Genomic DNA, 27,169 nt, shown 5'->3' on the forward strand with positions numbered 1-27,169 from the left:
TATTTCAGAAAGGTTTAGAAAATTCACATTATTACGTATTTCTCAGCAGCAGTGTTATAACAGAGCATAATCCCATTATAAACAAAAACTCTTGCTAACTCTGCTGTGCAGTTTTAGAGATCTTCCCTTTCTGTTTCCACAGGAGTGTGGTTGTACCAGTAAAGAAGCCCCCTCCAGGCAGCCTGGCTGTTACCACAGTTGGAGCTGCCACAGCCGGGAGCGGACTGCCACCGGGTAGTACCCCTAATATATTTGCTGCAACAGGAGCTACCCCAAAAAGTATGATTAATACAACAGGTATTGTCCTTAAATATTTTTGTGACCCTCATTTTTCTTGTCTGTTTTTTTTTTGTTATGTTACTTTTAGTGGCGTTTTGGTTTTTTTTTATCATTTGTTGTTGTTGTTGGTTTTAGTTTTTGTACTTCTGAAATAAAAATCCGGGGAAGATTAAATCTTAGCCTTTATTAGAGCCAGTGTTTCCTCCTGGTGTATGTACATGTTCTTTGATAGTGCACATTGAACTTGACCAGCCAATAAATAAATATCATTAATGCTGGTTTATAACCATAGTTTAGAACTGAAACAAGCTGACTTCTCCAGTGCTCTGCAGTAGAGGATATTTATATGGCATATACCAAATAATCCTGCTTTATATGTCAAAGAAAGTAAATACAACTAGTACGTACTAAATAAATTGGTGATTGTGGAAGGCTGATATTTATGGCAATTATTATTTGCTACCTATTATTTTGCTATGATTTTTTGAACGTTTTTCAGTAAGAATTTACCTAATTTAACAGTAGTCATGCCTTATTGATAGTTGTTTACTGTGACCTATAAGGCAAGACCTTTTTTTAATTATTTATGATAGAAATAATGGGATTGTCTGTTTTGAAGGAGCTTGTTGACCATGGATACTCCGATTTCCATTCAGAAATGAATCCTTACCAAGAGCAACTGATGTTTACTTAAACTCTTTTGAAATGTCTGGCTATGGTCTGTTTTCTTTCTAAACTAAGCAAAAGCACTTGAGAGAAGAGCTCTCTTCAAACATATCACAATTTCAGTCAAGGGTTGAGAAAGTGAAAATCTCCTTTGGGCTGCAGAAAATAGAGGGGGAAGCTTTTGGCATCCTTCTGCTTCATGGAATAATATGAAGATACACTCATTATTTTTTCTTTCCTTTTGCAGATTACCTTTGATTAACTTTGATTTTTCTAAGGATAAAAAAAAAAAAAAAATCTTATAATCTAATTATCCTGAGGCAGATGGGAGGAATGAATGCTCTGAATAATGTTATCACTTCTATGAACACTTCCATTCGTGTAGCCACTTCTCTTAATCTTGAATGGATTTCCTTTTAGGTACTCTTATGTCATGCAAAAAATATCCTACATTGGAAACCTTGTTTTCCAAATGATACTAAATTGTGTAAGCTTTTCAGTCTCCTCACTGACTAAAGATCTGAACTGTTTTGGCTGGAATGTAGTAGCTCTTCTTTGTAAGTAATTGCATTGCAAAACCAGTCATTTCTCCAATACTGTTTTTAGTAGAGGACAGTATTGCAGGTACCATGATATGTTCACTGTGGATTAAAGGCTGTTTTTTTATCACTGGTTCTTATTACTGATATTTTGTTTTTTTTTTTAATGTACCTGGTTTTGTCTCCTAGTCGATGGAGTAGCTGGATTAAAGGAAAAGTGTTAATTTGAAAGAATTTCAGCAAATATGAGATTTAATTAGAACTATATGTATACTAAACTTCTTTAGCAATCTTATTTGGTAAAGCCTTTTATGCTTGAATTAATCTGAGTGAGCTCTGTTCATGTCTGCTCTTCTAAAATAGCTTAAAAATCCTTCCCTCCAACCTTTTTTTAGGATTTTAATTCTATACCAACATTTTAGTTATGCTAAACACATTAATGACAGTTAAAAAAAAGTACAATCACACTGAAAATATATAATTACCTATTATATTAAAAAATGCTCAATTTATCATTTTTGATTAAGCTGTGCCTAATGGTAGTTAAAACAGTGATCGTGTATGTCAGTTTTTTAACTATAGACGTGAAATATCCAGATACTTTCTGTTTTATATATTTGTAATCTCTGAAATTTTCTACAGCAGTAATAGTCTTAAAATGGTGCATAGGATTTCATTGAACAGCACCTATTTTTTTTATGGTAAAATAGAAACAGCTTACAGTCTTTTAGAAACACTAGGTGTCCCCCCAAACCTTCTATTTACAGTTGTTTTTACAGTATGTCACAGATACACTAGAAATACAGTCTTAGCTCTGAGGTATGTTATGTTCTGGACTTGTGCAAAAGGTGTTTTTGGGGTGGTTTTTTTTTGTCATGAGTAATTATTCATGGATTGCAGTCAGTGTTTACATTCCATCTGCCATCACTGTCGTACTCAATGTCACTGTCTCAATGTAGTAAGATGTGTATTACTGGAGTCATTTTAGTGCTTTGAATGTATCTTTGGGAAGAAAGGTTTTCTTCCTTCATCTGCTTATGTAAAAAACTAGCTTTATAGTTTTCAGATTGGATTTCTATATTTCATACCTGATTCTTCTGTATTAATCCAGTAGTTCTAGGTCTATTTAACCTTCTAGTCTTCGAGCCTAGCTGGTTAAACAATTTAACAACTGCATTTGCAGTTAACAATCTTAATGAAGAAAGGTTGCCTTTCATTCAGGAAATGGGAAGAAACAATAAAAATACATGTAAGCTATGTATATATGAAAATAAATATGTAAATAATATATATATATATATCAGAAATATGGATACATATACACATATATACGAATCGTTTTTTGTTTTTTTTTTTTAAGCTACCTTATTCCCAGCTAAGTTGCTGTGATTCATAGGTTGGGAGAGACAGCCTACCTTCTATTTTTGTACTTTCTTCTCAGTGTGTTTCAATACATGTACAATTTGTAGTTAGTCCAAGTCAGAACCCACAGTGTAAGCCACAACACACCTCCTACTTGCATTACTAAAACAGCAGACCAGATCTGTTCATACTTTTTTTATATGAGCCAGCCAAAATTTGGATTTTTTTACCTCAGTTCTTTTTACGGTAAAAATACTTTAAAGGGAAAGTAAAAAAAAAAAATTAAAAAAATTCCTTCCTACTGCCAAAAGATTTTTTCACCATTACCAGCTTCTGACCTTTCCTTCACTGTCAGCTGGCTGCTTAAGCAGTTAAGAAACCAGAAATGCTTTGTAGAGCTTTTCAGGAAACTGAAAAATAATATATATCTGTGTAATGCAAAGGGCAGTGATAGATCAACTGCTAAAACTGACCAGCAACAGGGATTTACCAGTTATCATTTTACAGAACTGGCAGAATAATGCCACTGAGCTCTTAACTGGGGTTCTCCACCCATTGCTGCTAATTGGATAAACCTTGCCTGCCCCCCCATCTCTGCCAGCTCTGTGGTCCCTCAGGCTTTGAACTCTGACTGCAAGAGTGTTCATTGCTGCCTCTCGTGCACTGACGTGGTGCACAAGGACTGTGCAGCAGAACAGGGACAGCATTTATCACAGTGCTCCCACTGCTGCCCGTGGCCACTCTCAGCCTCTGCTAGTTTCCTTCAGAGAGGCTGAACTCACGGTGCCGTTTCAGCAAACATGATAGATTGGCGTTTAGTGTCTAAGTTTAGCCCTTAGCTCTGACCCAGATCACATGAAATATAAATGTATGCTCTGTCTGCAGCTTTTCTCTGGGCAGCTGTGCACAACCCATTGAGAGGGTTCCCCTACTGCCCTCTCTACTTTTAAGATTTGAAAATTCTCCTTAATTCAAGAAAAGAAATAGAAGTAATACTGAAGTCTTAATACTCCTCAGACACTGGTTTTCCACATTACTTCCTGAAGGAATAGGCATTTTCTGTTATTTTTTAACTTGTATTTTATTTTCTGCCTGTAGTTGAAACTGGATGACCAGGAAGTGGGTGCCTATATATATATATATATATCTTTTAATAGTTTGACTTCTATTATCCACTCAATTTCACCTTAAATATACCTTTATTTTAGAAAGATCTTGCTTTACAGGATGATGTAAAAATATTTTCATCTTTGGAATTTAATTTGGGAATAATGAAAATAAGGTAAGGCCTGATTTTCCATAGCTTTTTAAGCTCATTGTTATACTAGCAAAATAAGGTTATTAGTTTATATGTAATCATATAAAATGGATTTAATTGTTTTAGAATAAATAGCATTATTTCCTTTCTTAAAAGTAGATGCGTAAGACAAGGACTATATTAAAAGTCTCTAAACATTATGTTTCTTCAGACTGAAATAAGACCTGTATTTTTTGGGGGACAGGTGCAGTAGACTCAGGATCTTCTTCTTCCTCTTCGTCATCCAGCTTTGTGAATGGTGCTACCAGCAAAAATCTCCCAGCTGTCCAAACTGTTGCTCCCATGCCAGAGGATTCAGCTGAAAACATGAGGTACACAAGTTCTATCTTTTAAAATTAATTATAATTTCTCCACCCACAAGAACTTTCCCTATACTGAAAAGGTACATGCTAGCATAACACTTCACTAAAATGTCTAACTTCTAAGAACTATCCCAGACACTAAAACTTCATTAAAAGTAAATTTTTTACATGACTGGATTTTTGTATTGCTCAATAATAGTCAGATAGTAAGGACTGGAACACAAGCAAAACTTGGCAATAAAACATTAGCAAGTAGAAAGAGGGACACAACCTCTGCTGAGCAAACAAAACCCTATTTAAGCTTGAGATGTTGAACCAAGACATATTAATACAGCTCAGTCAGCGACAGCACCAGATCTGAGTTGGTGTTGCAAGAGACTCATGCCATGGAATTGCTGATTACTGCTCTTACACTGACCAGGAGCCAGGAAAATGCCCTCTGAAATTCTTACTAAATGTCTTTGTTAATAATAATAATAGTTAATATTTTGTAAAGGTATTGAGTCACAGGACACTTCAAAGGCAATTTTTGACCTTTTCAAGGCACACACTTATCTGCCCTAAAAACCTGACAGGGGCTATACTAGAGTTGCCAAATGTCCTTTATTCAGACATCAGATATGTCATGAACTAGAGAATTTCATTTGCTTATAAACTAGAAAGGAAATAAACCTAAATCAAGGGCCCTGGGTAAGCTGTAAAGAGTATTCATTCTTTGGGGATATAACAAACAGTACAAAGAATGCTTTTTTTTTGCTGGTCTTACCTGAAGCATCAGGTAAGTGGTGCAGGTGGAATCACAGCAATGGGTGCATGCCCAGGCTGAAAGTGTGAGCACTGTTGGCTCCACTCCAAAAAGGTGCAAGTGATCAAGGAGAGAATCACCACTTGAACTGGATTATGTATTTCTTGACTGTATCATGAGGCAAGTCAATAAAATTGTGGCATAATTAACTCCTTTTGCTTCTTGTCTTCTTCATATGGTAGGACAGTGCTTTACTGAGTGTGAAATATTTTAAAATCCAAATACTGAAGCGTGTGAGAATTAAATTGGATTATTAATCAGTTTATTTTTTGCTTCTTTTAACCAATGCAATGTTCTTTTTCTTTCACAAGTATTTCAGTAGCTTATTTCCTGGAGTAAAAGAAAAAGTTCAGTTGCAAAATTCAAATTTTAAACTCAGAATTTCAACTCAGAACTAGTTGTACTCTGAGTAGTAACTGAAATTAGTGACTGAAGAAACTTATGTGGAGCAGAATATCAGAAATGTAGATTAAGTAAATTTTAGTCAATCCAAGAAATGTCTTTTGGGCTTCCTTCCCTTTTCTCCTCCCCTCCCTCCCACCCCCAAGAAACAACTAGAACTATTTTGATAATAGCTAATTATTTTTGTCACTTTGAATTTATTGTGCTTCAGTTTTATGAGATTAAAAATAAAAAATCAGAGTTGCTTGTGGGGTCAGAGAATGTGAAGGGGAATCTAGTTTATTTAAGCCTCCTCTTGTGGCAGCTGCATAGGAAAAGATCTACTTCTGGCTGTAGAATGAGCAGAGGAAGATGATCAGAAGGATGGTCTTGGACTTACAGACATTTAATTTTCGTGATTTGGAGGTTTGGCCTGGAATAAAGTTGGGCAGGTAGTGTACTTGCCCCCACCACTCTTTCCACTTTCCTGTGACTAATTCAAGCAACAAGTAGTAAGAAATGTCCACAGGATTATTTGGCCTTTTTGCACAGTGTTAAAATGTCATATCTTGCTCCTGACTCTTTAAATCTTTCCTGCCCAGTTTATCATCTTTATATAAAGGATATATTTTATACATAACATATATAATTTATTTTCTGAAATGCATTGCCTTTAATCTGCAAAATAAATAATCTTGAGTTTGCAAGTTCTTAACTGATTATTTGCCTTGAATGTCCAGAATGGAGAGGAAAAAAACAATATTCATTGTTACAAAAAAACTTAAAATTTCTTAGTTCTCTTACGAAAATGGTTACAATAATCTCCACAGGGTGTTCCATAATGAGTACAGGATGTGTTATAAGGAATAATAGATGTTAAAAACAGCTGTAGATTCTGATTTGTTTCTCTCCTCCTTTTCTTCTGTGTGTACGTGTCCAGGAAAAGCTATAGAAAGGTCACCTATTTTCCTGAAGCATTGGTGGGGACTCTGTGTGGGTTTTTTTCTCAATTTTGTTTCTTCTTTTTAAAACTGAAGGACCAGAACTCCAGTAGGCTTTGAACACATAAATGCATCAGTGATATAAAGAAAGGATTTTTTTTTTTCTTTTTTCACTATTTAAATATTAATTTCTGACCTTTGATGTACATTGTTAAAGTGCTAAACTTTGATTTCACATTCAGATGGCATATTTCAGTTGTCCATAGATATATAGTATATAGGATCCATCAGCTATCCACTTGATAACAAGGTGTTTACCTAACAGCACATCCACACCTCCCATATTACTTGATCCTTAAATTAAAATATACCTTAACTTTAAAACCTTTGAACTTGATTTTTTTTGGTAGCACGTAAGACTTTTCAGAGTTAAATGAACTCTAAAATTAGACCTTTTAAATCAGTTTACAGTTAAAAACATGGTTCAGAGAAGTCTGGATTTATCTAGTAGGCTTTTTATCTCTAGTAGCAAAAGCTTGGGGTAGATTCATGTTGAATATCAAAACTCTAAGCTAATAACCTGAATTTCAAATTAAGTCAATAGAGGCTTTAGCATAATAAAATTCATTTCAACTGATCATCTACAACAAAGTCTGATCATATCGACTGCTCCTTTAGAATATTCAAAAATCAATATCTGACTTTGAGATGGGAAAGCAGTGCTTTGAAAGAAAATAAGCAATAGAAAACAAGTAAAATAATTTAAGCTAATGAAGGACAACTTCCATTGTGCTTATACTGTCAGGTTTCTTTTTAAATTCAGGGATCTTCATGTGATCTGAATTAAAAAGTCAATATTTTTTCAGTTTAGAGATAGCAGAAAAAGCATAAAAATTGCATGTCGGCATTTATAAATGTTACTTCTTCCTACAAATTTGCATTCCAAATCCAATAATAATTTGGTGTCCTAATTTAAGCACAAAGAAAAACCCCTAAGCCACCAGCACTCTGAAAAAAACCACCAAAAATTCTTGGTAGAAGAGGAAATGTATGTAATTTTGTTTCTATTTTTAAATAATAGTTCACTTCTTTGAGATAACAGAGCAGGGTTTTAATCTTGGCATGAGAGTTTCAGAGTGCACAAGTGTCAGGTTTCAAAAGGGTAGAAGGACTCTTCAGGGGAATGATCCTCAGCATACTGCAGAGCTGTAGCCATGTACTTGTATTTTTTCTAGGTTTGTATCCTTAGACAAAAGAGTAGTGTTTCTGGTATTTAGAAAGCAAACAGAAGTCACAACACTTCTTGCCACTGAACAAATAGAAATTAAGGAACACTCCATGCTTCAAAAGGTATATACTCTCAACAGACATAGTCATGGAAGGCAAACCTGTAAAAGTTTCTCCAAATGTTGAAGAAAAGGGTATTTATTTTCTTCACACCTGTGCTAGAACTCTTATTCATGCACTCCCTTCTCTAGCATTGCAAGGGCAGATGTTGCTATTGGAAACCTTGAACAAAAAATTTAGCTACTTGTGATTGCCTTGGGTGAATAAAAGCTTCTGGGTTTGAGCTTTGAAATATATTTAAAAATATAAATGCATACAACCCGAGATAGGTGAAATAAACTTGCACTTGAATATCTGACTTCTTATCATATTTGAAAGTGATAATAAAAATTTTATTCATTTGCAAGTATTCTACAAATGCTGTAGAATTTATGAGGCTGCTGCGCTGCTGACTCTGACATTTGCTTTTGCTTAAAGCCATTTAAACACTGTAAAATTAATCAAATTATGATTATCTTATAAAGAAAGAAGCTTATGGCAACTTTTAAAAGCTAGTATGATTTGACAGCTTTCAAGTTCTAGTGTTAACTGTTCCAAACATGGTCTCTTTTTCCACAGTATCACTGCAAAGCTTGAAAGAGCTTTAGAAAAAGTGGCCCCACTCCTGCGAGAAATTTTTGTCGACTTTGCCCCTTTCTTATCCCGAACATTATTGGGCAGTCATGGACAAGAGCTGTTGATTGAAGGTACTGTTTCTATTATAAAATTATATTATTTAAGCTGTTAGTCTTTTGATATGAACAATGTTTAATTTTCACAAGACTATTTTTGATACATAAATGAATCAGTTGCTAACGTGTTGTGATTTCACATCCTTGCATTTAACTTCATTTAAAGAATATAGAAGTGGTACCTTTTGTGTCCATTTTTTCCCCTAAGGGAGATGCTGTTTGAAGTTAAATTGCTCCATATTGGAATGCAAAAGCATCTCTATAATTTGCTTTTTCTTTCTGAGTATAATTAAATTAATAAAAGTCTTTCAGCCTGGCTTTGAGAAACTAGAGAAAAATACCATTTTAAAAGTGTAATCAGCTCCAGTGGAAGAAAGTAAATTGAAGACTGCTCCTGTGTTATTGATATTTGCAGCTAGATTTGGTAGGGACACTGTTTGCCTAGGTGGCTCAGTTGTATTCACTTGGGCAGATAAAGAATTGTCCCTTGGCAGGAATAAAAAGTGATTTTACTTTTTTTTTTTTTTAAAGTATCCTTGAACGCTTTCAAGGATTTTTATTGGATTTCATGTGTTGACTACTTGATAGTTACAAAACTTGAGGAAAATAATGAATTCTCATAAGTGAGGAAGTAAGTAATGCATGAATCATGCAGAGAGTGCAAGTGGAGCAAGCTTCTGCAGAAAGTAATGAATCAATGCTAATGCCATTAAAATAGTGATGGGAAATTTACATGAACATGCACTGATCCCACACTGTATGTTCAGAGGAACATTCCAGTCAAGTAAGCTTTGTCTTTCCAGAGTTGTTGTTACACACAATATTGCTATTTAATGACAGATTTATAGTTGAACTCCATGATATTACAGGTCTGTTCCAACTTAAACAATTCTATGATTTTGTGCTTCTGTGAAAAAGTCTCACTAAGACAAAGCTTATAACATGTGAAGGTCTGTGCACAAGAACAACCACAGCTTTGTGTTCAAATTCCACCACTCCTTCTATTAAACAAGTGTTTTATGTAAATATTAGTTTACAGGCTTTTTATGGAGTTCTTTCCCACAACATTATCCCTGTTTTTTTCTCAACACGTAACTGAAATCTTCTAAACAGCCTTTTTCTTTCGTTGAATTATTTTTAATAATATTATTTAATAGTTATTTGATAATGCTAAGGAATGGCATAGTAATTTAGTAATTCCTGGAACCTTCACGGGTTTTATATCTATGAGTGAGTTGCAGTTCTCAATGGCACCGGAAGTTAATGGTCTGAGAACACTTAAAGGCTGTAAGGTGTTTGGATTCCATTCTTAAGTCTCTCACTTCAGTGAAGCTGGTTGTAATATTTGTAGCCACATTATCATTTTTTGTTTGGCAATTGATTAATTGGACTATATATATATTTTTTTTTTGTGCAATACAAATAAAATGGTCTTGGTTTCACTTTAGCTCTGTGTTATAAATTTAAAAAATTCTTTACTGATTCTGTTCTGACTTTTCTTTTGGTTAGATTCATGGTGTGAAAAAGGCTCTAGCAGTTCCCAGCATATGAAAAGCTAGAGGCCACAGTTTATCTCATTGCATATACAGAGAGAGACATGGTTTTCTTTCCTCTAGCATTTTACTAATACCCAGTTGGATTGTTTTACCAGATTTTGTCCCATCTATGACTAAGCCATCCACTTCTGTTTCAAGAACCATAGTTTACTGAAGAAAAAACAAGTTCCAAAAAAAGTACTGCCCTTCCCATCATGTTTCCTTAATCTCATCTCTGACTTTGTCTTCAATCACTGTCTTGTTCCTGATTTCTAAGAATTAGTCCTTTCTTCCCAAGGTACTGAAATAGAAATCTGTAAATAAAAAAAAACCAATCACAACTTAGATTTTTACACTGCATACCTTGGTTTTCTGTTTGCTCCCTCTAACATTGTATGGTGCTTTTTTTAACAAAGAACTAAGCTGCTTTTATGGTCTTTGTGTACTTCTCACCTTTTCTTTATTCATTGCCTGCGTGAAACCCTTGATCTCAAGAAATCTGTATTCTTGCCTAGTTAAGTTCCCTTTAAATGGGAATTCTAAATTGTTTCCTAGTCCATTACCTGATTTACTTTGATTAATTTCCTGTCATTGTTTACTGAAAGCCAGTAGTAGTCCTTGAAGTGTTTGAAAGGGCTCTCCATATAATGACTCTGCAAAACAGAGGAGTTTAAAGCCATGATTCAAGATATGCAAGTACATAGAATTCCTGTGGGGCTTTGATAATTTAAACATAATTTTTACTGGCAACCAGTAATTAGCTTGACAGTTTTATAGGAAATAGTCTAATTTGTTTCTTGATGTGTAAAGGCTTTAGTTATAGCAATTAAAAAGCAGCAAATAAACTTTATTTAATCAACCCTGAAGGTGTTGTTTTTCAAATTCCTCACCACAGAAGTATCTGTTGCATTCTTTAAAATGTGTCTTTTTATTCTGATTACCTGAAGTATGAAAATACCTCCCTCCTCTTGCTGTGTTCCAGAACCTCCATAAAGTATGAAGCCTTTTCCCTGTCAGATTTTGCTAAAATTTTAATACCCTCAAGCATCTTTGATGATGTGTGCTTTTTTTCTGGAGCTCTTTCTAGTGCTCTGGGGTATGCATTTGTGTAAGAACCAATAAATAATTTCAGACTTGGTGAGAGTATCTACATTTTTGTAGATGAGGTCTTGCATGCTGAAGGGAGAGCACAAAGAAAAAGGGAACAGAAAAAACCTCAAACAAACAAACAAAAACAAAAAAACCCAAACATTTTAATACTTCTAAAACAGGATAGTTATTAAAAATTTTCAGAATATCTGAGGCTTTGATATAAGTGGTGTTGATATATATTTGTAATTGTGTATACAGCTGAGTTACAATTTCACCTTTTTCGTAGAAGTTAAGCTTTCTCAAATTTTTGGTGAAAAAACTTGCAGTATTACTGTGTCACCTCCTTTTCCTTTAGCTTTTGTCATCCTTCTGTTACACTATCTGATTTATTATTTGAGGAAATTATATTTAACGTCTAAGCAGTAGCTTCTTAGCTCTTGAATGGAATTGAAATGAACTTCCTGCTGTCACCTGGTCATCTAGACCAGACCATTCAAGGTCAAAATTGTAAATTTTTCATGTTTGTTCTCGTAAATTCCAAAATAGGACAGGTAGCAGAGGAGGTCTGTCATGTAGCAATCAGACATTGGAGAACATATTTATTGGTTTCTTGACCTGCTTATTTTTTCCCCACTTACCAGAAGCACTTTTTTCTTCAATGTTATCTTACTCTATTCTATTCCAAGTATTTCAACTTCTCAAAATAAGTGTCCTCTATGATAGGTTAAAAAGGACTGATTTTGAATCAAACCCAAATAGTTTCAGTGTTACCAAAGCCAGCCCAACACCACTGTGGTTCATCAACTGAGGTTCTTTCAATATCTCAGAGAACAGAAGTTGCAAAGGTTAAAATTGTCCATCTAGAATCTAATTGGAAACAAACATGCAATATGTGTAGGTCGTATATTTAAGCTTAGCAATGCACGTTGTGGAGTTGGATTTAACACTTGCACAGCTTTGTTTTCAATAAGTGTAGTTTCCATATGGTCTGCAAATTCCCTCCGTGCAAAGTGCATTACAACATTCTAGCTTTTAGGTGAAAATGTTACAGGCAAGTGTAATCTGATATATATCTAAAAGAAAAGTTAGATCCTCTTTTTGTCAAGCACAGATGGGTAAGAGTATTTTCACTACAGCTATTCTTGGAGTGTCCTGAACTTTTACAATAGGTCCAAGATGGAAATGTAGTGACATACAATGCTTTCTCTTTTCTTTAGAAAAATAACCAAATAAACATTACCAGTACTTGTCATTTTCCTGTATCATTACCTGGGTAGAATTCAGCTAGGTAGCCTTTCTCCAAAACAGTTCTAGTGACTTCTTTGGCATATATTTGATACATTTTTTGTAGACAGAGAAGTCGGATAAAATAGAAAAATAGAAAATATTTTTGTGCAGATAGGAGCACTAGGAATCTGTTTCTCCTCATTAACTCACCAGATTGCTCTATGTTAATACTTGGTAGAAGTGTAGATAGAATAGTTTTGTATAGTATTTCACAGAAAGCTTCTTGAAATAATTGCCCCAAACATTCCTTAGAAAACAACAGATAGACCTTGGGGGCTACATGACAGTCTTTTAAAAGCTCCCCAAACCCACAAGCATGGTATCACTCTGGCATCTACTATTGCTGGTACAATTTGTTCCTGATTTCCTCAAACAACACCTAGTTTTATAGTAGGAAGGACAGGGTAACCATTTTGTTGAGATACTTTGGAAGTCTGGAAGTCCCTGAGACTTTCTAGAAAAAAAAAAAAAAAGTAATTAGGAGTTTAACATGGCCTTTACCTTTCTCTTAGAAACTTTTCAGAAGTTTGAATTCTTTTTGTGCTCAGAAGCACAGATGCTATAAAGTTGCAAGACTGCATATTCTTGCAGAACTTATTTTTTCTGTTCTCTTATTCTTCTGTCTCACTCTGCTTCATCCAAAATACTTTTGTCTGGGTATCTAGGCATGTTTTCTTTCAACTAATCAGACTTGGTAATTGCTAACCAGTCTGTAGCAGAGCATGTAGCTACAGTTCTGAACAAAATAAATAATATTAGCAAGAAAAAGAGAAAAAGAATAAAAATATAGCGGTATAATTTAAAAATTTGCATTAACTGGAATTAACAACACATAAGTAAAACCTGAAGTTATTAATAGTGCTGGGATTTCTATGAGCCACTTTTTGATCCTACTTTGATATTTTTATTAGCAGTCTTGCATATGGTGCAGAATTGTTCCTGGCAAAGCTAACTGCTTAGACAGAAATATACAGAATGAGAAGCAAAGGCATTCCACTGGAGAGATATGTTCTATCACTTTGCAGAATAACCAAATCTCATAAAATGCCATATTTCAACACAGCCAAATGCTGAGTCCAATGTCTAGGAGCAAAGAATACAGACTATACCTAGGGGGCAGGACATGAGGGACAAAACCATTCAAAGCATGCAGAGATTGTTATATTAACTGGCATACTCTGGGCTCTCCTAGCTCAGTGCTGAGGCAACAAAGACTTATCCAATATTTGGATGCTTAGGAAGAAGAGATGAGGTGATTTTCATTTCTATGCACAATTTCAGTCAAGCTCCTACTATCTGGTTCTGTAGTCAGCACTTCAGGAGTGATATGCACAGACTGCAGAGTGAACAGAAGAGTTGAGCACAAGAATGACTGATGGATGGGAGATAAACTCCATGAAGTACAATGTAAGGAGTTTGATTTGTTCAATGTACCAAAGAGAAGAGATAAAAAGAAGTTAAATACTGCAGGATGTTATAGCCTTTCTACCAGAAGGATATCTAATGAGTTTAAATAAATGTCATAGATTTGCTGAATGGTTCTGGTGCTTATTTTTGGCTTTAGAGCCTGTGAATCCCCATTTCCTCTGTGCCATATCCTGCAAGGAGTGATAATCTGCATTAACCTTAGTTTTTCCTAACATTGTTCACATGATTATAGATAGATGGAATTCAGTGTCAGCCAGCCACCTGCAGGGATCAGTAGAAAAAGTGCTTTTTCCTTGTTCTGCACTTGACTGCATCTCAACTGCAAATGCAGTCAAGAATATATCATCTTCCCTTCAGGCAAAGACAGTCAGTGTTCAAGTCACTGTTTGAAATAAGCCTTTCTGCCCTCCTGATGTACATTCTCATATGTATGTATAAATATATCTATATAAACTGATTTTTAGATTTTAGTTCAGAAGTTCTTTAATCATTACCTTGAGGCTTATTTTAGTATGAGAAGCCCTCTTAGAAATAAAGGTGAATGTTATAAAATTCCTATGCGAGGAGGTCAGGCAAGTGTCATTTGCAGTGTGTGTTTCACTGGGCATGAGCAGTCTGGTCAGTCAGAGTCAGAAATCTTGTGAATTTTTTGTTTTATACTGGGAAAGGAAATCTGAATTGGTTTTCCAGGCTAAGGAGATCATAATATATTTCTTCTCTGCCAATGTATTTCTTTCTTATATTTCCAATATATTTTGCTTCCCTGGATGTCTCAGGGTACATTCTTCTATGTCTAATAAGGGGTGATGCTGCTGGCTCAGCACAGTGCTGTTAAGGCCTGTAAATTTCCTGACCCAGTCCTCTGGAAGACAGATATCCTTAGTTTGTGATAGTAGAATCATAGAATCATAGAATCATAGAATCATAGGGGTTGGAAGGGACCTCGAAAGATCATCTAGTCCAACCCCCCCTGCCAGAGCAGGGCCCCCTAGAGTACATCGCCTAGGAACGTGTCCAGGCGGGTTTTGAATGTCTCCAGTGAAGGAGACTCCACAACCCCCCTGGGCAGCCTGTTCCAGGGCTCTGTCACCCTTACAGTAAAAAAATTCTTTCTGATATTCAACTTGAACCTCCTATGCTCCAACTTACACCCATTACCCCTTGTCCTATCACTGGTCACCATAGAGAAAAGCCTAGCTCCATCTCCCTGACACTCACCCCTTACATATTTGAAAACATTGATGAGGTCACCCCTCAGTCTCCTTTTCTCCAAACTAAAGAGACCCAGCTCCCTCAGCCTTTCCTCATAAGGGAGATGTTCCACTCCCTTAATCATCTTAGTAGCTCTGCGCTGGACTCTTTCAAGCACTTCCCTGTCCTTCTTGAACTGAGGGGCCCAGAACTGGACACAATACTCCAGGTGCGGCCTCACCAATGCAGAATAGAGGGGGAGGAGAACCTCTCTTGACCTACTAACCACACCCTTTCTAATGCACCCCAGGATGCCATTGGCCTTCTTGGCCACAAGGGCACATTGCTGGCTCATGGTCATCCTCTTGTCTACCAGGACCCCCAGGTCTCTTTCACCTACACTGCTCTCCAGCAGGTCAGCCCCCAACCTATACTGGGACATCGTGTTGTTCTTCCCCAAATGCAAAACTCTACACTTCCCCTTGTTGAATTTCATCTTGTTCCTCCCTGCCCAACTCTCCAGCCTGTCTAAGTCTCTCTGAATGGCAGCACAGCCTTCTGGTGTGTCAGCCACTCCTCCCAGCTTAGTGTCATCAGCAAACTTGCTGAGGGTACATTCTATACCCTCATCCAAGTCGTTGATGAATATATTGAACAACACCGGTCCCAGTACCGACCCCTGAGGGACTCCACTAGTCACGCCCCTCCAACCAGATTCTGCCCCATTGACTACAACTCTCTGACTCCTTCCTTTCAACCAGTTCCTGACCCACCTCACTACCTGATCACCAAACCCATACTTGATCAACTTATCTACAAGGATGCTGTGAGAGACGGTGTCAAATGCTTTACTGAAATCAAGGTAAACCACATCTACCGCTCTTCCATCATCTATCCACCTAGTAATTTCCTCATAGAAGGCTATGAGGTTAGTCAAACATGATTTACCCTTGATAAAACCATGCTGACTGCTCTTGATGACCCCCATGTCCTTGATATGCCTGGAGATAGTGACAAGAACAAGTTGTTCCATCACCTTTCCAGGGATGGAGGTGAGGCTGACCGGTCTATAGTTACCCGGGTCCTCCTTCTTGCCCTTCTTGTAGACTGGAGTGACATTTGCTATCCTCCAGTCCTCAGGCACCTCTCCTGTTACCCATGACTTATTGAAGATGATGGAGAGTGGCCTAGCAATGACCTCCGCCAGCTCCCTCAGCACCCTTGGATGCATTCCATCTGGACCCATCGACTTATGGATGTCCAGATTACTCAGCTGATCCCTAACCCAATCCTCATCTACTATGTCAAAATCTTCATCTATCTTGACTACTTCTGGGGTTAAATGAATCTGGGGCTCATGCGTAGTAGGATTCCTGTTCGTACATTTCTTTTTGGCTCTCACTGGAAACACTTGAAAAAAGATCCCAGTGAAATCATACTGCTATCCAAAAAAGAACCCATTTTAGATAATGAGGTTCGAACAATAATGAGTTGCCAGTACTTTTCTTCAGTAAGTTTAAAGACATTCAAACAGTCATCATTACTAACAGTACATTTAATAACTATACTGTTACAAGCTTTGAGTCTTGATTTGTACTTCATGTAATTTCCACGTATTTTCCTTTTTTACTTTGAGTTTCTGAAAGTAACTTGCAAGATTTTGTTTTACCATGAAGAAAACAGCAGGTAATTTTGCAGTAGGGCATGAAAACCCTCAATGGATATAATATTAAATGATGATGATGATTGAAATCCTGCCTGCACATGTTGTAATCCCTTCATAAGCAGGAAAAAAAGGAGTTCCTGAATTTCAAACTGCTATTTATAGTCTTGTAAGAAATTCTCTATGGTTAGATCTTAGTGTCTTACTAAAAGGCTTTACAGTATGCTCATGTTTCTGCACTTTGGGACTGGAAGTGCTTCTTACTAAAACACGTCGATGAGTCAGATACACATGGAGACAAAAAACAACAGCAGTTTTCCAGACGTCTCTATGGTTGAAACAAAGATATGATGAAAGGTTAACTGGATATTCGTATCTGCCTATTTATTTTCATGAATTCCAGCAAAATCAGTGTTCAAAGCTATACAACTTCTACAGTTTTCCAGAATATACTACTAGTGACAATACAGGTCCCAGTGCTGGCATTCAGAGCAGGTGCCACAGCAGAAGTTTCTGTTATTTATCCACAGTGAAATCTGCAAATTATAATGACCTCCATACCAGTTACAGAACATTTTTCTTTTATATAATATTCCTTTATGATGCCTTTAAGGGGTTATCAATACAAAAAGCAGAAAGTGAAGAGGACACAGTCCTTCAATTTTGAAGATTTAACTCTAGAACTGCTGAAGTTCTTGTGTGCAGAAGTATGTTCTAAACAGATGTTTAACATGGCAGGAAACGTAATAGATCAGAGATTCAGATAGCAACTAGGAAATGCATAGCATCTGGCACTTTTTTGAGTGTAAACCTGCCAATAATTAATTACACAGATGTGCCAATCTAACCCTGTCTACAGAACTGGACACTTACTAAGATATATTAGACTGTGTAACAGAGGTTAACCCCTCATGCCCTCTCCTTTGTCTTTGGCTTGTGTGGTCTCAGTGTAACTTAAGGGTAGAATTGTTGTCACTCAAACTATTTATCCTTGATTTTATTGTCATTGTTACAGTAATTAATAATCAAGATATCTTTACAATTCAAAATGTAAGGAGTTCCCATTAGGCAGAAATTGATGTGGTTCTGTCACTTTGACAATGGAAATCAACTATATATATTCAACAGAAAGGATTAAAAGAGTGCAGCAATAAAAAAAAATACATATTCTCAGGAAAACAAAAGCTGGTAACAGCATAAAGTAGTCAGGTTTGCTAAAAAGACTCTCTGAAAGTCATTCATGAAAACGTAGAAGCCACTAGATATTTGAAGTTAATAAATCACTGTTGAAAGTTCTAGTAAAAAAATATATTACTAGAAACCAAACAGCACTAATTGCTGTTCTTTTAGGGAACATGAAGAACTGCTAAAAGTTTTGTTACCTTTAAAGACCAAGAAGAGGAGTTTGTGCTCCACAGCTCCCTCTTACCTTCAGCAGAATCGGGTGCTTCCTCACAGGTTTCTTTTCAGGCCAGGAGCCTGTGTTCCAGTTGCAAGCCATGAGGCCAAAAAAAGGACTGGACTGCTTGCCTTAAAACTCTAGCAGACTACCCTCTATGCTTACTTCTTTCTTTGCCCTTGTACCGTCCAGATCAGATGTCCCTTCTTTTTCCTTCTTGTTCTAGCTTTCAGTTTTCGTGGAAATTTTTTTTCTTTTTTTCCTTTTTTTTTTTTTTTTTTTTTTTTTTTTTTTTTTTTGTGAGTTGGGCTACTGCTGAAAAAAAAGTACTAAAAAATCTATTTAATACTATCTCAAGGAAATAATTATTTTAAAAAGATTCTTGAGAAAGTTAACACATACACAGGCACTGCGGAACACAGCCTGTAGGTGGACTCATCATATCAGGTATAAAACTGTGCTTCAGGGTAACACTGGACTACGTTGCACATTTTCTTTTTTTTTTTTAGAACAGTCACCTTTTTCCCCCCTTATTATTTTCTCCTCTACTGTCCAGGTCGAAAGAAAAACGAGGTGGTAAGCCAAAAAGGTATTCAGTATCTACAGGATGTTCATGCTGTGACTGAAGCTCCCCACAGGCAGAGGTTCTCTGGTTCTTGTTCCACTTAATTCATCATTCAGAACTCAGCAGGGGACTCTGCCTGATTTTGGACTTGAAACAGTTAGGCTGGTATTTGCCCCACCCTTTGTCCTCTAAAGGCTTAAAAATGGAATCAATCTACTTTATTACCCCAGCAGTATTTTCCAAAGAACTACCTAAGCCTGATAGAGTGCAAATAACATCTCTGTATCAGATTTTGCCCTTAAAGATGTATTTCTCATGAGACATAGTCTAATAATCCTTTTCCGTGTAGCCTGAGTTCTATGTCCAACTCCTTTACAAAACTGATCTCTTTAGGGCTGGCCACAGTTTCCCCTGTATTCCTTAACTCTGTGTCTATGTATCACCTACTGTTATGACCCACACTGAAATCTTTTAACCAGTGACCAAGTTTACAAAACTCCTTCACTTGTCCTGTTGATTTAAAGGCATTTCTAGAGTTTGTCCTGGATGTGCTTGTTTTCACTCCTTCAAGGCATAAACATTGCATATTCCACAAAAACTCTCAAATCAATTAACTTGAGAAACTCCTATACTTGAACCTTCAAAATATATCTGTCTATAGAGCCCTTTGGAAAAGTTAATGGTAAATAGTAAAAACATTAATGAGCCATTCAAGCTTGATTTGTCTAGGTGTTAAGATGCCCTCCAGACCTGGGATTATTTTTGCAAGGACAGAATGTATCATTACTGTGTTCAGTCTAATCTTATATTAAAATTTACCTCCTCTAGAAAAATCAAAACTGCTAAATATATATTGCCTTAAGTCACGTCTTATTTTGTCTGTTGGTATATGGAATTTTATGATCCAATCTTTTTATACTAATGTTGATGTTGTCTGTGGAGATTTTCTTGCAGTGAGGAACCCTCATGCTGAAAGAACTTGTCAGACAACAGAGGCAGTTGTGATATGTCAAATTAAGATGGCAAAGTGATTTCAAAGCAGGTCTGGGGAGAGCCCATGACATTCCTACTGTCAAGTAAATAAAGGAAACTGAAACACAAGTTATTTCAAGAGCTCTATGGCTGTGGTACAGTTTTGTGTTTTGGGAGGCACTGGAATGATTACTATTTGTCAGTGGGGCTTCTGGATGGGAGCAAGGCCTGATGGCTGCCAACTAAGGTCAGAAAAGTTCAGCTTGGAAATGGAGATTTTTTTCTTTTTTTTCTTACTGCCAAATTCTCAGAAAACAGTTACTATCTAAACAAAAATATTAGTTCAGCAACAATTTGCTCAGCTAAATAGAAAATATTGCTGGTAGGTTATGCTACTCAGGAATTCACACCTAGTTAAAATAATGGTCATCTTGGCCTCAGAAATTTAGGAAGCTGCATAAGTTCAGTGAGGTTTTTTATACTTCCTATTTATAGCTGCACTGGTTCACTCACTGATCTCTCAGTATGGCCCCAAGGTTGCCAAAGAGAAGAAATATAGGCATGTAAAGAGGAGAAGTAAAAATTAAGCTATGCATCTTATCCTTATCTTGCTTTCCTTTTTTGTCATTGACCATGCATACATTTCAGTTGTGTCATGCCATGATGATAATATTCTCCCTAACTGTAGGGAAGCATGTTACAAATAACTAGAAGACAGTAGGAGAAAGAAGGAAACAAAAGGTGATTCCTATGTTAAAAAAAAAATTAAAAAATAATAAAAAAAAAGTAGTGAAACAAAGCCAAAAACAAAACAAAAAAAACCAAACAAAGAATTAGGGCATCAATAGGAAGAAATTATAGCTGAAACTAAGGAAAAGTTGATAAATTTTAGGAAAAAAATAAAGCCTCATACCCAAGGAAAGAGTAACATTAAGTAATACATTTTTAGAAAAAGTATGATATTCTAAAGACTGTCATTTGGGATCGTACTGATGATCGATCTTGTTCAGGAAGTCACTTTATTAATTCACTGTGTCACAACAGATACTTGAAAAGAAATCCATAGAAATAAATGCAGTTTTAAGAGAGACACACACAAGTGCATGTATTGAATGAATCCCAGTGGACCAAGGAAAGAACTACCACAAGCACTAGATGAAAAAGTAGATCAGCTTTGAAAATCTTCAGTGAGATATGAAACTGAACAGTGGTAGTGGATTTTATTTTATAGATTAAGTGATCTCCTCCTCATTTGATGAATGAGGATTTGTGTATCCCATTAATACTAATGGGAAATCGACAAAAATTCCATACATTGGAATAAGGCTAGACCCTTCAGAGTGATGTGGCACCAGCATTAGTTTTGTCAATACTGTTACAGCTCATGGGATCACAGAATAAAAGTCTGTAATTTTAAAAAGTAAATTATATCTCTCTGTGAGTATACTCTCAAGGGTTTTTATCATTCTGTGATTCCATCTGGGTATTTCATAGTCCTCGTTTAGATCACTTTTTAGTAAATGCAGTGGTGAAGAAGTGTAAGTTCTCTTATTTAACGTTCAATAAACTGTTACATAATATTATTTTAAATATTAACCTCTCATTAGGATGTGGTTTATTTTACAAATTTAACTAAAAGTGCTGAACCATTTGCATTGTATTAGAACATATTAAAATCTATTTTTTGTGTTGGCCTTTAAGTTTTTATTTGAGGTACTTCTCTCAAGATATTAATTTTAAAGATTTCTGATAATATTTTAAAGGTATTTAATTTGATAACGTGAATGATACCTTCCCTAGATTGTCAGGTACTAAGTATAAAAACATTGCCTGTGTTCTGCTGTGTCTTCTACCATAATGACAGAAACCAATCAGCCTTGATCAACTACAAAAACACTGAGTCAAATTCTCATTCATCATGTTTTTCTGTGTCACTCTTCTGCCTTGTGAAGGAGATCCATCCATGCAAAGGAAGGTCTGGAGTACTAATACTAATGTTGTGTTCTGCCAGTCAAGGCTGCTGAAGGGAATTGTTAAATTCATAACCCTGACTTTGTTATTTTAGTGAGTTATGTTATTTAGAATAGTGCTTTCTTTCATCTAATAGAAGTTGTACTTATTTTGCAACATGGCTGTGATTTCCATCTGCAGACGTTCTGCAATTCCTGAATATTTGCCAGTCATTGCTTTTTATAAATTAAGACCATTAGTGTAATTTAAATGTCTGTAAAATATGTGACATACATATGATTGTAAAACAAATTTTTGAGTGTAATCTTGCTAAATGTTACATTCTGTTTCTTACACATCTTGCTTTTTTCTTACTAATAATTGCTTTGCTTGGAGTAAGAGCATCTGTCATTTCAGTTACTAGTTCTATATAGCATTTACTTTCAAACTTTTCATCTATCTTTACATTTTCCCTTCAGATTACCCCTTTTCAGTTCTGTAGTGAAGTCACCAGCAACTTGATAATTGATTAAAAACATCAACTTGAATCTTGCTTTCCCTGAATGACAACATATGGCAGAGAAAGAATAATGTATTTGAGCACTGTACAGGTTATTTTAATTAATGGAATAAAAAGAAATCCTGAGTTTATTTCTTTGATTCTAAATTAGATTTAGCAAAATATTTCAAGAAAACAGTCACCACAAGATTCTGCTGGTGGAAGACATTTTGCAAGAACAAATAAAGTTGAAGCAAAACTGGCATTTCCAACCAAAATATCACCTTTTTCCTAGTATTGTCACAGCCAAAAAATGCTTTCATTTCATTCATGTCACCACCATGAGCTGTCCTTGAAACTTCATTGAAACAATTGTATAACAGAGTAAAAGGAATCGGTCTATCAAAAATTAAGACACTATTTGTGAGTGGTAATAGCTGGTGGAACATTCCTTCTGTCTCTTGGCATAGAAGTAAGTGGGGACTATGGGGAGAGATGCTATGGTGTGACTTAGCAGTAATTATAGTAAACAATTTGAAACAACAGAGGTTTTTTAAAGTATATGGAAGAGTGTATTAATAGGAAATAAAAAATAGCTGACCTTACAATCATGCATGTTAAAAAAGAGAACTTTAGTATTTTCTGATTATTCTTTTTACTGATTTTATGACAGTATGCTCATTCCTAAGTACACTTTATGCACTTTTAGTATGTTAATAAAATAATGGAAATAATAGCATATCATAAATACTTTTTTCTGTACAAAGCTCCTGTAGCTTTGGTGAAATGCTGTACAGGAGCAATAAAGACCAAGTTTTCTCTAGGAACTGGGTTAAATGGATTAAACTTTCTCAAGCTTTTTGTTTACCCATACCTGAGATTTTCAGATAAAGGGAAGCTATTGAGTGAAAGATTTCTGTAGGCTCTGAAATGCAGTTAATTGCATCATTTTCTCTAAGTTGAATATAAGATATAAGAACATTTAACTTTTGGGTTTGCTAATATTACAATTGATTCCAGTTCCAATAAGGGTTTAAGTTGACACAAAGTAAAATCATTGAAAGTAAATGCAGGCAAACCCTGATAAAGACCAGATGAAATTGTGGTTGTATTCAGTTAGACTCATACACACATTGTATTAATAATAATAAAAAGAAGTTCAAAACCATGATCTTATTTCATAAGGATTTTTTTTTTTAAATTGATTTTATCAGCCTACGTTGTCTTTCTTCAGAATAGAAATTCACACTGACTAGTTCAACATGGTGACTTGGAGAGTTTGAACCCATGACTTCATTAATGCCACAGGCATGACTAAAATAATATAGTTGAAACTAAGCTTTTTTTAGACATTAATAAGTAATAATGAAAAGAAATAATCAGCGTGTCTTTGGGCCAACAGAACACTGAAGAAGAAGTCAAGTAAACCAGAGCATTTCAAGATAATTGCCAGGCATACATCATTTATTCCAGATTAGTTAAGGTCATGCACTTGATGCTCCCAGTTTTTGCATCCATATATGTGGTCATTGTTGCCATCAAATTGCTGAATTTTGATGGCTATATTTAATGGACTGAGAACAGACCATGAAGGAAAGTACTTAAGAACCACAAGTATAAGGAGCACATACTCCATTCAGTTCAGCAGTGACCTTTTTAACCTTGCTGTGTGCAGGAAATACCCACTTATATTTTAGAAATTACATTAGTGTCCTTAATGGCATTTGATACAGACAGTATAGGAAGAATTTATCTGCAGCTGAAGAATGCAGGCTACAGTTATAGTTTGAATTGCAAATACTTTTTCTCATTGGAGTTAAGTGGGGGGAGGGAACTGAAAGTAGATTTGTGTGCTCCTCTCAATCAGAGAAGGCATTCTTTTTCAAAGATTCTTACCATTTTTGTTTCTCATTATAATAAAACTAATATAATTTTGCACATTCTAAATGTTTCTGTCAAATCTTGCAAAATGGTAGGACCATTGTTTGTGCATTTGGGAGTTAGAAAATTGGTTATTTTGATTCATGCTTCAAATTCTATTTTTTATTTTATGATGAAACCTCAACCACTTTGTGTCTCCTTAATGTGAAATGAGAGCTGAACATTTTCTTCCTTTTTTTTTTTTTTTTTGGTGTTAGAATATATTCTGTCTGCTGAAGGAAATTATTTTAGTGTTTTTACCCAGCCAAAAGCAGTAAAGCAGTTCACACAAGTCTGACTTCCTAGGACAGAGGATCATGCAAGTTCAAAAACCAATATATTATTAAAATGATCTTTTTTTCCTGTCTGTAAATTAAGGGAGGGTGATTATTCCTCAGCATACTCCCAGAGCTTTTGATTATGTGGCATCTTCATAAACCAGAGATAGCAATCTGACAGTTTTTCCGAACAGGCAGAAATGGATTTGTCCTCTATAATGTCTCACCTGTTTTTATCATTTTCTACTCTTGACTCCATAAAAGCTCTGACAATGAACTCTGAAGCTTACCCTTGTTTTTTGTGTAAGAGGGGAAAAAAAAAAAAATCTTAACTGCTTAATCAGGAATAAGCAAAAATGGGAAGAATAACATGGGACACAAAAATAGAGCCCTTGGCAGCAAAGGAGGAAATGCAGCATATAATGGAGGGCACACACTCTCTGTCATATGATTTGAGTGGAAAAGGTCCCTTAAGTGGAAGTAGGAGGCTGATAAGCAAGAAACTTATAACGTGAAATGGTGGCCCTGCCATGAATGTTTCATATTTCTGTATTCTCTTTACTTCAAGGAATGTATGGCATGAATACTTAGAGGTGAATAGAAAATAATTCTGCTTCTCTTTCTTTCTTCCAACTCATCAAGACACAGCGATTCCCCATTTTCTGTCATGGCTACTGTTGGTTTTGCTAATTTATAACAAGGGCTGCACACTTAATTTCTCCTGCAGACTGAGCTCTCTGCAAGGACTATTCCTTGTATCCATCTCTGACACCATGAACTTTTGTGAGGCTTTCCTGTTCCCCTCTGAATTTTCACATGTGAAAAGTGCTACAGTCTCTAAGCTATTTGTTTCTTTTTGACATGAAAAACAGACTCTGAAAATGTCAAGTTTTGAATGCTACTGGTTATGAGAGGTGTTAATGGGTATTATCAAAGGGTTGTTTTATCAGCAGGCAATCCCACAGTTACAACTAATGGTTGTGCTGATGTGCTAAACAGATGTCACTTCTGTATCCTCTTGCTTTTTCTGAATTTCACCAAAACCCCTTGAATTTTCCTTTCCAATACTGGAATGCTACCTCCAAGCTTGCAGCTGGTGACATGTGATATACAAAAAAAATATCAAGTTATGTCCAGAAAAATGGAAAAAATACATCAATTTTAGATCAGGCAACCACTTTATGTAAGAATCACCAGGCTATTAAGAAGTTAGATGTAGTATAAAGAAGTTCTTAGTCAATATGAAAGTCAATATGAAAATTTTTACTAAGGTAATTATTAATTTCTTCAAACAGAGCATCTTGGTTAATTACGTACACAGTATTTGTGTCATTAGGACTAGATCACATTTATTATCTGGATGATAATCATGAGTCCTTGTTCTAGCTTTGTGCCATTTTAGGCATATTTGTTTTGGTGCACACTCCAGACTTCCTTGCACATTGTTTGCAGTTACACATATTGTATAAGTATCACCAACTGTCTTTGAAAATTAAGAATTTTTGAATTAATTAATCCAAGAAATATTACTTATGTGTTTCTCTTTCAAGTGCATATTTTGCATCGTTCTTCTCTTTTTTGGAAACCTAGTGAAGATACAGATAAATAACTGGTGGTGCATAGATATTTGCTATGTAGCTTATTTTATGTTTCATAACTGTGCATGATGATTGTTCTGGATACCTTTAGGTATTTTTATACAAAATCAGAAGGTAAAGACATGGAGAAATTTTGAAAACTGTAGCATGGGAATATGTTTTAAGAGCCTTGATCATATTTAACACACCTGAGATCTGACTTTGAAAGATGTAGAGTGTGTGACAGAAATGATTTAATTTTGTTTAGTTTTATAGAATATGGGTTGAACTCATAATAAACCCAATATCATTTTTCCTGTGATAACATGTATCAGTGCTACCTTCACTGGCTTAATTGTAGAGTTGAGTCTCCTGTTTGGATGCTTTTTGTCAGCTTTCAACCAGTGGAGGTAGCCTGCAGGTGATAAGTATCCCATTAATCTTTCTGATACTCCAGCACTTGAGCATTAGAATAGCTGATCAATTATAGCAATTGTCTCCCTAAATGAGCTTTGCACATCTGCCTCTTATTTCATTAGTTAACTGTCTGGCCATATATCTGATAGAATGGAATCCTAGTGGCTTCTTACAGCTTGTTCTCTGTTAATGTACAATAAGAATGGGATTGTTAGCAAAATGGGCACAAAAGGGTATTTATCCTCTACCCACAATAAATATATGTGCTATTGTGTAGGAGTGCTTTTGTCTTTAATCACTCTTTGTAGAAACCTACTTAAAGCACATCAGTTTGCTTTTCACCTTCCTATTTTGTCTTAGTTGTAAGCTTTATATTTGTGAATTAATAATTTTTTGCAACACAAAGTGTTGCCATATCCTGAACCAACATATCAGTGGCTGCATGATTTTAGATAACAGAAGGTACCATATGTATAGTTAACAGTAAACTCTAATTTCCTCACTGTCTCTTTACAATGCATCTTTCAAATACTTAGATGTGATATCCTCAGAAAGTAAATTTGCATTTCCAAAGCTGCAAACAAGTACTTACAACAGTATTAATGCTATTAGGTGGTTATAATCTAAATTAAGTAGAAAATAACAAGTAAGAGTTACACTGCTTAATTTAAGATTTAAGAAACACAGCCTACAAATCAGGGTTTATAATTTTAATAAAAAAAAAGATTTCATGTGAATGCCTTTTTCATTAACACTCAAGCTTTCAATTACAGGAAAATCAGTTA

General features: G+C 35.5%; 1 protein-coding gene across 8 annotated transcripts in view; it reads left to right on the forward strand.

Annotated features, from left to right (window-relative positions):
* Window positions 1–27,169, forward strand: part of NBEA (neurobeachin) — a 460,838-nt gene that overhangs the window by 182,721 nt on the left and 250,948 nt on the right. For 7 of the 8 annotated variants that reach the window (XM_071737478.1, XM_071737489.1, XM_071737508.1 and 4 more), the window contains 3 exons: window positions 143–297; window positions 4,349–4,475; window positions 8,499–8,626. In XM_071737478.1, coding sequence (XP_071593579.1) covers window positions 143–297; window positions 4,349–4,475; window positions 8,499–8,626 — 410 coding nt within the window. The remainder of the gene's footprint in view (window positions 1–142; window positions 298–4,348; window positions 4,476–8,498; window positions 8,627–27,169) is intronic. The other variant, XM_071737519.1, reaches the window with a different exon arrangement.

The sequence above is a fragment of the Heliangelus exortis genome, chromosome 1, assembly GCF_036169615.1.
Source record: "Heliangelus exortis chromosome 1, bHelExo1.hap1, whole genome shotgun sequence".
NCBI lineage: Eukaryota > Metazoa > Chordata > Aves > Apodiformes > Trochilidae > Heliangelus > Heliangelus exortis.